Genomic DNA, 11,370 nt, shown 5'->3' with positions numbered 1-11,370 from the left:
TCACGTCTTCCCCTTGTCCGGGGTACACGGATGTTTGTAGGGGAAAGGTCGGCTCCTAACTTTGCTGTTTCAAGCAGTTTGCAGTTTAGCTAAGGCACAGCTTCCCTTTTCCAAAATGGATTATAAAATACTGTAAGCCTTGATTATGTGTGAGCATATATGAATATATTGATTACTGATAACTGATTATATGGATAGCATAGGGGTAGCCCTTCTTCCTTGCCTCATAGTTGCTTTGGAAGACGATCATCAGGCATCCGCACAACATGACCAGTCCAACGAAGTTGCTTTTGAAGAATCATCGCTTCAACACTGGTGATCTTTGCTTCTTCCAGTACACTGGCATTAGTTTGCCTGTCTTCCCAAGTGATGTGTAAAATTTTTTGGAGACACCGTTGATGGAATCTTTCAAGAAGTTGGAGATGGCGTTTATAAGTGGTCCATTTTTCACAAGCATATAGTAAGGTTGGTAGAAAACCTACATAAGGACTCTATACAGGTTCTTGGATACCCCATAAGGAAAAGGAGCAGATTTTCCCCCCTTATAATAACAATATCTGTTCCTGGAAGGCAGCAGAATTGGGCAGAGAAACCTTTCGTCATCCCTCTCAACCCAGGACGGTGGAGTTTCCTGAGATGATAGGGCTGTTGAAAGAGCTCAGATCAAAGGGGAGGAGAGCAGGTGGAATCCACAAAGAGGGATTAGCAGAGCTGGACAAGAATGATAAGGGAAAGGATTCTGCACATCCCAGCTGTGAGTCTCCAAGGTAAAGGAGCATTGTTTGCCAATTGCATTTATTGTTCTTTCTTGGCAATATTTCCTGTAATTCCGGGAAAGGGAACATATCATTCCCTGCCACAAATCATTCCCAGCTTATCTCCCAGCTGGTAACCCTGAAAGTGAGCCTTGCATGTTGTCTCACCATAAAACGGTGTTTTTCAAGAGCAAATTTTCCTGCTGGTATCAATCGCGTGGTTTCTCACCTGTTTGCTTTTTGACAGGTGGGATGCTGGGGTTTGTTTGCTTAGAAGCCACGATCACTGCCCCGCTTCCTTTAAAATGGTCCAAGGGTGGGTGAGTATCCTTCAGAATTTGGTCCTCGGACTGCACCACTCCAGACCAGCCACCCAGGAAGGGACAAGCAGAGAGGTGAGTCTTGGCACCCCCAAAATCCCCTCCTTCCTCGCTTGACAACCTTGTGTTTCTTGTTAAGGCACTGGTAGTGAAAACAGGTAAGCAATGAGCTCCTTGCTTGCGAGGAGTAAGAATGGTGGGAGGGAGATCTCTGTTCTGGAGATTTTTCTTACAAACCGCAACGCAGCTGTCAGGGTTGCTTCAAGATCCTAGCTCACAGAGGATCACGCTAGCCAACGGTCATTAAGTAAAAGTCTTTATTGAGTTACAGTTTCCATTCTCAAGCTGCTGCGTGCAACTCTACGTCTAGTAGCTAGACCGGCGAAGCTCCGTCTGAATCTCCGCCCCTCGTACACCAACTTAATATCCTAGCCCTGCTCCACCTTTTCCGCCTGACTGTTCTTCTCTGGGTCCCTCTGCCCCCCTGGGTCTCTTCCTTCCGGGATTCTTCTGACGCTGACCCCCCGGACCCTCCTGTCTCCTTGCGCCGGGCTTTAGGACCCGGCTCCCTTTCCGGGCTGCCTACTGCGCCGCCTTCCTGTGCATTTGAACTTGGCGCGCGCGCCCAACCTTCCACCTTCCGTCTAACCGTCTCTTCGCTCCCAGATGGAGGTGTGGCCACTCCTGACTCGTGCCCTCCCTCCTGTTGTGAGCTGCCAGCGCTTGCCCCCTGGCTCCCTTCCTCTTCCCTGTTCTCTGGCGGTGACGCTGGTCCCGATCTCCAACTGCTCTCCTCTGAGTCCCCTCTGGCTCTATCTTCCTGGGGTGCCCCCCTAAACTCCCCCCTTGCCCTGGCCACTGGTGCTCCTTTCTGTGAATCCTCCGATTCACTGGAAAGGCTCGGAGATCTCGGGTCGTCGTCATCGCTCATCTTTTCTTCTGCCTCCTCCCCTTCGCTCTCTGTTTCCTCCCTTGCCCTTGCCTCTGCTCCTGAACCCCTGACATCCATCCCCCCCTCGAAGCCCCCCACTCCCCCTTCCCCTCCTTCCGGTGCTGGAGCTGGGTGCTGCTGTGTCAAGGGGACGAATGTCGGGTACCGTTCGCTTCCCGTAGTGGGCCTCCTTCCGAAGTCTTCCGGTTCTTCCTCCCTGCTCTCGTCGACGACGGTCACCTCTGCTTCCATCTCTGTGCCGCCGTGCTCGAAACCAGGGTCGTCCCCGAAAACGTCCATGTCCGTCTCTCCCTCACTTCCTCCTGGCGGCGTTGCTCGTCCTGGACCTTCTTGCCACTTCCTGCGCCACTGCTCCTCTGGTCTGTCGTCCCACCAATACGAGGGTTCTGAGGCAGATCCCGAGGGTTACCCCTCCGGGGAACGGACGTCTCGTGTCGGGTCCTCGTCCGAGTCGAAACCCCGGAACGTGCTGGCCGAAAGCGTGGGCGTGAAAAGCCAGTCGGCGAAAAAGTCTGCTGGCATTGGTCTATGTGGGAAGAGGGCATGAAACTCGTCTTTGAGCAGAGGTTCGTCCAAGGCGTAGCCCGGCACCCAGCTGTTCGCACTGGCCGGGGTGCCCTCCTTGGCGAGAAAGTATTCTACCCCTTCTTCCCCCCATCTGGAATCCAAAATCTCTGTGACTTCGTTGATGCGCTCCTTCTGTGCCCCTCCTGCGCGCCCTGTTCTGTCTCTGACCGGACTCGGCGCCGTTCCGGGTTCCTGAAACCTGTGCGGTGCCTTGTAGGGAGTGAGCACCGATCTGTGGAACACCGGATGCATTCTGGAACCCTCCGGAAGCGCCAGCCTGAAGGCCACCGGGTTGATCTGCTCTTCGACTTGATAGGGCCCCAGTTGCTTATGCCCTAGTTTCTTCTTGGCCAACGACCTGGCCGGCACTGCGTGGGCTGCTAACCAGACCCAGTCTCCCACGTGGAGCTCTTCGCCAACCCTTCTACTTTTGTCCGCTTGTACCTTGTATGCGTGCTTGGCCAGCTCCAGGTGGCGCCTCAGCTGATCGTGGACTTCCTGCAGCTCCAACGCGAACGCATCTGCCGTCTGCTGCTCCCCCTCTCCCAGCCTTTCCAGTCCCGGAAAAGTTCTGGGGTGCCTCCCGTTGTTGGCGAAGAACGGCGTGATCCCCGTGGACACATGCTTCGTGTTGTTGTAGGCGAACTCGGCGAGCGGCAGGTAATCCACCCACGTCGCAGGCTGTTGATTTGCATAACACCTCAAGTACTGCTGCATGATGGCATTGACCCGCTCCGCTTGCCTGTTGGTCTGCGGGTGTCTCGCCGACGCCAGGTTGATCTTGACGTTCAGGAAGCCCATCAGCTTCTGCCAGAAATTCGAGATGAACTGCCGCCCCCGGTCGGACAGAATAGACCGTGGCAGACCGTGAACCTTGAACACGTGGTCTATGAACAGTTTGGCGGTTTGCTCCGCCGTGGTCACCTTCGCACACGGAATGAAATGTGCCATCTTGGAAAACAGGTCCACCACCACCAGCACTGCCGTCTTGCCCCTCGAGCTGGGCAGATCCGTGACAAAGTCCAGGGCCACTCTCTCCCAAGGTTCGACCGGAGTTTGCAGCGGTTCCAACAGTCCGGCCGGCGGTCTATGCACTGGCTTCGCCCTCTGGCAGGTGTCACACCTCGCCACGTAGTCCGCGACCTCCCCTCTCATTCCAGGCCACCAGAAATCCCTGGCGACTAATTCCACCGTCTTCTCCTTGCCGAAGTGCCCAGCCGTGGGCGCGTCGTGCAGCTGCTGCAGCACCTTGGCGCGAAGTTCGTCTCCCGGCACGTAGATGGCCCCTTTACGGATGAGCAATCCATCTCTTAGCTGGAAACCGTCGGCCGCTGCCTTGCCCCTTTGCACCTCTGCCATCTTTGCTTGTGCGAAGGAGTCCCCCTGCAACGCTCGTCGCACCGCCTCCAGGTCCACGGTTGCCGCGGCGCACGCCCACACTGTTGGTGCGAAGATGTGCATGGCGGCCGCTGGCGTTGCGTCCTCCAGATACTGTGGCTTACGAGAGAGAGCGTCCGCCATGATGTTGGTGTCCCCCGGGACATACTCTATTCGGAAGTCGAAGTTCGCAAAGAACTCAGCCCAACGTATCTGCCTCTGGTTTAGGAACTGTGCCGTGCGCCAGTGCTCTAGGTTCTTGTGGTCCGTGCAAACCTGCACCGTGTGCTTGGCGCCGATCAGAAAGTGCCTCCACGCCTTGAACGCTGCATGAATGGCCAGCAACTCCCTGTCCCATATGGTGTAGTTCTGCTCGGACTTGCTGAGCTTCCTGGAGTAAAACGCTCCCGGTCGCCACACCCCTTGCGGGTCTTTCTGCAGCAGGACCGCCCCCACGGCTCTGTCCGAGGCGTCTGTCTCCACCCTCATCGGCTTGCTGGGGTTGACGTGAAGCAGCTGCTCTTCCGACGCGAAGAGACGCTTGAGTGCCTGAAAGGACTGTTCCGCCTGCTCTGTCCAAATGAACTTCTTTTTCTTGGAGCTAAGCGTGTCAGTGATGGCCGCCGTCTGCATAGCGAAGCCCTTGATAAACTTGCGATAGAAGTTCGCAAAGCCGACAAACCGTTGGACCTCCTTCCGGTTGCGCGGGCTCTTCCAATCCAACACCGCTTGAACCTTGGCCCTGTCCATGGCGAGCCCCTTGTCAGACAGCTTGTAGCCCAGAAAATCCACCTCCGTCACGTCAAATTGGCACTTCTCCAGCTTGGCGTAGAGCCTATGTTGCTTTAGCCTGTTCAGCACTTCCTTGACGTGTTTGTCATGCTCCTGTTGCGACTCCGAAAAGATCAGGATGTCATCTAAGAAACAGACGCACGTCTTGTAGAGAAGTCCCGCCAACACGTGATGCATGAATGCTTGAAAAACGTGGGAGCCATTTTGCAATCCAAAAGGCATAACTCTATATTCGTAGGTCCCCAGTGGCGTGAACATGGCTGTTTTCCACTCATCTCCCTCCCGCATGCGAATGAGGTTGTACGCCCCTCGCAGGTCCAACTTGGTGAACACTCTGCCCTTCCGCACCTTTGCGAGGAGGTCGTCAATTCGGGGCATGGGGAAGTCCGATGGCTTAGTCACACTGTTCAAGATCCTGTAATCCACTACAAGTCTCTTTTGGGGCGTATCCCGCTTCTTAACGAAGAACACCGGACTGCCTCCCGCTGCCTTGGACTCTCGGATGAAACCGCGCTCCAAATTATGATCTATGAACTCCTTGAGTTCTTGCAGTTCGTCCTCTGACATGGAATACAGTCTCCCCTTAGGCAGCGCCGCCCCTGGCAGCAGGTCAATCTTGCAGTCATATGGCCTGTGAGGTGGTAGCCGGTCTGCCTCCTTCTCGCAGAAAACTTCCAAAAATTCTGCGTACTTGTGGGGAATTGCTTGCAGCGTGCCTAGCAGCAGCTGTGACTCCTCTTCCTCTCCTTCCTGCCTGGGCACGATGCAGTGTTCAGCACAAAAGGAAGAGCCGAAGGTCAGCTGCCTCTGGTACCAAGCCAGCGTTGGGCTGTGCTTGTCCAGCCAACTCATGCCCAACACAATGGGCGTGTCCGATAATTGAGTGACGTTGAAGCTGATGACTTCTTTGTGATTCCCAAGTCGCATCACCATTGGTGGCGTTTGCTGCACCACTTGCCCCCCTAGCAGCTCCCTGCCGTCCACCGTGACAACCTGCAGGGGCAGTGTGGCCGGCAGCAACTGTATAGCATGCTTGTTGACAAAGTCCTGCCCTATAAAGTCCGCATTGCTGCCTGAGTCAATGGTGATTGGCACGTCCATGGTGATGCCATTGGGCAGCTGGAGAGATGCGGTGAGCCTCACCACTGGTTTGGGCGGGAGGGGGTTCACGGGCTGTAAAATCTCTGGGGACTGCATCATTAATACGTCTGGCTGGGCCCCAGTGCCTCTTCCTCCAGCCAGACTGCGTCGTTTCCCTGCTGTGGTCCTCCTTGCTGCGTTGCTGCAGTCACCATTGCTGAGGCTGCAGTGAGCTTGTTGAGCCTCTGGGGACACTCTTTCGCCATATGCCCTGGCTCCTCACAGACGTAACACTTCCTGTTCCCTCTAGGAGGCTTCGCTTTCACTGCTGCTGGTGCTAGGGCTCTGGTTGCTGACTGAGCCCTGGCACCTCCAACCTCCATAGGTTCAGCTCCTCCTCCTGGCGGAGGCGTGGATTGCGTACGCGCTGCTTCTCTGGGAAAGAAGGAGGAGCCCCTGGCTGTTTCGCGCCCTCCACGCCCTTCGTCCCTGCTCCACGGACGTCCTTCCAGCCGCACCCCCACTGCCAGCGCCCTCTGCACGACCTCCTGGGTGGTTCGGGGTCTCTCCCCCCTCGCAATCTCATCTTTCACAGAGCTGTGTAATCCCTCCCAGAACAGGTCTCTTACAGGAGTCGAATCTCTGTCCCATTCTAGGGCACTGGCCAAGGCGAAAAAGCGGGCATGGTACTGCCGTACGCTGGCCCTTCCCTGTTTCAGTCCATGAATCTGTTGCCTAGCAAGATCCACGTCAATGCTTGATAAAAAACACGCATCCATCGCTTTAATAAAGGCATTCGCATTTTGGAGCGCCGGATCGTTATCCCTCCACAAATTGCGCAGCCATGCTCTGGCATCCCCATGCAAATAGGACATGATGAATCCCACTTTCTCTTGCTCATCTCTAAAATCTTTACTCAGCAGTTGCAGTGCACACAGTACGTCTGCTCTAAAATTGGGATACTGTTGCAGGTTCCCATCGAAGTGAGAGACCAGACCGCCTGTGCGTCTCCCCAACCCAATCCCCTCTGGTTTGGGTGTCTGTTGCCCTTGCTTCGTAAGCACTTCCAACCTGACCTGGAGATCCCTGTAGGCGGCAGCTGCGTCCTCCTCTCTCTTCCTGGATGCGAGAGCCTCGGCATTCAGCTGTGACACTGCTTCTCTGAGTTCCGCTATCTGCTGTTCAGCCGTCATGTCGGCTGCCGTTCGTGAGCTCGCTAGTAGGCACCTGCTTCTCTCCTCTCCTCGAGGCTGGAGATGCCCACAATTCTGGAGACGGAGCTTACTGTCAGGGTTGCTTCAAGATCCTAGCTCACAGAGGATCACGCTAGCCAACGGTCATTAAGTAAAAGTCTTTATTGAGTTACAGTTTCCATTCTCAAGCTGCTGCGTGCAACTCTACGTCTAGTAGCTAGACCGGCGAAGCTCCGTCTGAATCTCCGCCCCTCGTACACCAACTTAATATCCTAGCCCTGCTCCACCTTTTCCGCCTGACTGTTCTTCTCTGGGTCCCTCTGCCCCCCTGGGTCTCTTCCTTCCGGGATTCTTCTGACGCTGACCCCCCGGACCCTCCTGTCTCCTTGCGCCGGGCTTTAGGACCCGGCTCCCTTTCCGGGCTGCCTACTGCGCCGCCTTCCTGTGCATTTGAACTTGGCGCGCGCGCCCAACCTTCCACCTTCCGTCTAACCGTCTCTTCGCTCCCAGATGGAGGTGTGGCCACTCCTGACTCGTGCCCTCCCTCCTGTTGTGAGCTGCCAGCACTTGCCCCCTGGCTCCCTTCCTCTTCCCTGTTCTCTGGCGGTGACGCTGGTCCCGATCTCCAACTGCTCTCCTCTGAGTCCCCTCTGGCTCTATCTTCCTGGGGTGCCCCCCTAAACTCCCCCCTTGCCCTGGCCACTGGTGCTCCTTTCTGTGAATCCTCCGATTCACTGGAAAGGCTCGGAGATCTCGGGTCGTCGTCATCGCTCATCTTTTCTTCTGCCTCCTCCCCTTCGCTCTCTGTTTCCTCCCTTGCCCTTGCCTCTGCTCCTGAACCCCTGACAGCAGCTAACTTTGATTTTCATATGACTTGGAAAATACTGGACCTGGCTGCTGTGCTTCTGCAATATTTGATGTCGTCAAAGCAGATGAGATAGTCTGGGTCTTATAAGCAACTTAGCATTGCCTGTTTCTTGAATTTTCCCTACAATGATCACAAGCTCAAAGCCCAAAACACACACAGACACACACCCTGTGCCACACAATGGATCCATCATTTCTGCCCTTCGCTGGGATGAATGTTGCTGACACTTTCTTTTCCCAGGAGAACCAGAAGATGGGGCAAGTGGTCTACCTTGGACTCTGCCTCTTGGGCTGCCTGATCCTTAACCCTTTGGCGGAAGGTGAGCATTAGGAGAAGGGGCAGATCCAGCTGCTGCAGCTGTTGGTTTTGGAACTTTGCTGTGCGGTGCAACGGGTCAGTGCTTCTGGCTCTTAAGCAGGAGGTTGGGGGTTCGAGCCCAACTGTGGACAGGATCCTGCAGCGCAGGGAGTAGGGGGGTCTCTTCCAACTCTACAATTCTGTGGTTCTGTTTCTAATCGGTTCATTAGATCTGTGTAGGTTTGCCTATGTAAAGCTGGCAGCTTTTTCCTGGCCTTGCTGCTCTCGGTAGTGGCTCCCCATCTGTGGAATCTCCTCCCAGAGGGGGGATTTATTGGTCCCCGCTGTGGAAATTAAAAACATTCTTGCTTTATGCTTTAAGACTTTGCAGCATGTTTATTTTAAAGAGGCAGTTCTATATATTGTAAATTTTTAGAAGGTATGAGTTACCACTTTTGCTTGGATGAATAAATAAAGAGAATGATTGTTCCTAACTGGGAAAAGCACTGAGTCTCTTCCAATAAGCTGTCTGTCCGGAGCTGCTCTCTGCCCCTTTTTAAAATGATGGAAGAGCAGCACTCAAAGGCTGGGGGGGGGGGCCTGCACCAGCCTCCCATTCTCCTGAAATCCGTCCCCTTCTGGCATAAGTTTTGGGTCTTCCCTTTCGTCCTGTGCCTGTTTGTTAAATCACCGGTGCGCTTCTTTCATCACCATCACTAAGTAAATCATTCCCTCCCCTTCTTTCCATTAATCCAGAAAGAGTGCTCTTTTGCAATAATAGAAATCTTTCAGCTTGATATAACCATTTTACACTTAAGTGTATATGTCTGTGTTGTTGTTGTTGTTTTTTTAAAAAAATGTTTACTTTTTGAAAAATTGAAAAGAATATATAGATAAAGAAGTATAACAATTTTATTTGAAAGCACCAGCGGCGTCTTATCTTGCCACGCTAGTTGGACGGCTGTCACAATTGCACTGGACATTGGCTCCCAGTACATTTCTGAGCACAATTCAAAGTGTTGGTGCTGACCTTTAAAGCCCTAAGTGGCCTTGGTCCAGTATACCTGAAGGAGCGTCTCCACCCCCATTGCCAGAAGGAACCTCCCAATTCCTAACGCCAGGGCTTCCTCGAGGGGCTCCATCTGTCAAGGAAAGGGTTGGTGGTTTGGGGGATCTATTCCAGTCTCAATCCAATTCCTCACAGGTGCCGCCAATCGCACCCAGAGCGCTCGCACTCACTGCCCTGCAGAAGCCCTCTTCTACAGAAAGTACTGCTACCAGTATTTTAGCTCCTGCCTCTCGTGGGATGATGCCGAGGTAAGTTGGGGGAATGAGAAGAAATAAATGAAGAAATAAACAAGTTACTAAGAACTTCACATAGCAAAAGACCAGAAACATACCTTTTGGGAATATTGAATAGTGATATTTCTAGAGAAAATACTAAATTCTTTCTGTGGCGAGAATCCTGGTGGCTAAGTACTGGAAGGGTAACCAGGTACTGACCAAAGAGGAATGGTTATTTAAATTATGTGGATATTTGGAACTGGCCAAATTGTCGGACATAATAAGACTAAAGCCAGTGATTACAGTCAAGAAGGAATGGAAGTGTTTGAATGATTATTTAGAAAGACAAGGTTCTAATGTGAAAACTTGGATGTGTCTAGAATGACCTTGTGAATGGAAAAGGGGAAACATACATATATCATAGCTGCCAACTTTCTCTTTTTCTTGCGAGGAATCCTATTCGGAATAAGGGAATTTCCCTTTTAAAAGGAGAAAAGTTGACAGCTATGACATATATACATATCCATATATTAAGATGAAAATAATACTTAAATATAGATAAAATATGAAATGTGAAAGGACGTGTTGTGAGAGTGATGGAAGTCTATTACTACTATTATTTTGTAAAATAGTATTATTGTATTGAAATATTATACTTTTCTTTATTCTTTTACTGTCTACTTTTCTTTGCATTCCCCCCCCCCTTTTCTTATCCCCCCCCCCCTCTTTATATTACAGTTCAGTTGCTCGGGTTGCGCATGTGATCCATGCGGGATGCACATTCACAACCCACAGCACCCGCAACCTGCAGCGGTGCATTTGCACTCATGCAGGTTGTGATTATTGTTTCTGTGCATGCGCAAAGTGCGATTTAGCACTTCTGTGCATGCGCGACTGCTGAAACCTGGAAGTAACCCGTTCTAGTACTTCCAGGTTTCAGCAGTCTGTAACCTGAAAAAACGCAACCTGAAGCGTCTGTAACCCGAGGTTTGACTGTATTCTTTATGTATGGTTTAGTATTGATGTATTTGCCGTATTTTTTGCTCTATAAGACTCACTTTTTCCCTCCTAAAAAGTAAGGGGAAATGTGTGTGCGTCTTATGGAGCGAATGCAGGCTGCGCAGCTATCCCAGAAGCCAGAACAGCAAGAGGGATTGCTGCTTTCACTGCGCAGCGATCCCTCTTGCTGTTCTGGCTTCTGAGATTCAGAATATTTTTTTTCTTGTTTTCCTCCTCCAAAAACTAGGTGCGTCTTGTGGTCTGGTGCGTCTTGTAGAGTGAAAAATATGGTACTTTGCAATAACAAAAAAAGAGTTGTAAAAAAGAGAGAGCGAGAGAGAGAAGAGCAAGGGCCGACTCCTTGGGAATCCTGGCTGGGGGCAGCATCACTGGTTTCCCCCTTTCTTCTCCCTGCAGGTCAGCTGCCAGAGGAGACATGGGTCCCAGCTGGCCTCCATTCTTTCTGCAAGGGAAGCAAATGTGATTTACAGTTACCTGCGACAATATGGCTCCAGCAACGTCTGGATCGGCCTGGCAGCTGACCGTGGTACTTCGGTAGGTGCCTTTAGGACTCTCTGAAGATGCTGACTGTACGAGCTCCTCAGCTCCCTTGAGGTCCTTCAGATGTAGCTCACCGGCTCTCACTTCACTCTGAAGCCACTTCCTTCCCCAAACGTCAAACTTTGAAGTCCTCATTTGGAGATGGGATTATTTCTCAGAGTGGCTCTGTGGGAGGTTCTGGAACTCCAGCTTCGGATCCTCATTGTCTTTCCTCCTTGCCAACTCTCATTGCGCTATCTATAAAGTCACAGATTCTGTGACATCTCCCCAACTCCGTACAAATTGTCATTCACCTTTATGGCTCCAGCAAAAATAAATTAACACT

General features: G+C 52.3%; 1 protein-coding gene across 1 annotated transcript; it reads left to right on the top strand.

Moving 5' to 3' along the window:
- The first annotated feature begins 1,003 nt into the window (after positions 1-1,003).
- LOC114605290 (lithostathine-like) lies at positions 1,004-11,078 on the top strand. Its single transcript, XM_077935406.1, has 4 exons — positions 1,004-1,150; positions 8,145-8,223; positions 9,406-9,518; positions 10,902-11,078. Exons 1-4 carry the CDS (start codon positions 1,061-1,063, stop codon positions 11,061-11,063), a joined length of 444 nt encoding a protein of 147 aa, XP_077791532.1. The 5' UTR covers positions 1,004-1,060; the 3' UTR covers positions 11,064-11,078.
- Positions 11,079-11,370: the final 292 nt, after the last annotated feature.

Source organism: Podarcis muralis, chromosome 10 (assembly GCF_964188315.1).
Source record: "Podarcis muralis chromosome 10, rPodMur119.hap1.1, whole genome shotgun sequence".
NCBI lineage: Eukaryota > Metazoa > Chordata > Lepidosauria > Squamata > Lacertidae > Podarcis > Podarcis muralis.
This window is presented reverse-complemented; position numbering and strand designations above follow the sequence as displayed.

Excerpts from the sequence above, each read along its gene's own strand:
- LOC114605290 (XM_077935406.1), top strand. The coding sequence starts at position 1,061 with ATGGTCCAAGGGTGGGTGAGTATCCTTCAGAATTTGGTCCTCGGACTG. Across the intron at positions 8,224-9,405 it reads CCTTAACCCTTTGGCGGAAG|GTGCCGCCAATCGCACCCAG; the intron begins GTGAGCATTAGG and ends AATTCCTCACAG. Across the intron at positions 9,519-10,901 it reads TCTCGTGGGATGATGCCGAG|GTCAGCTGCCAGAGGAGACA; the intron begins GTAAGTTGGGGG and ends TTCTCCCTGCAG.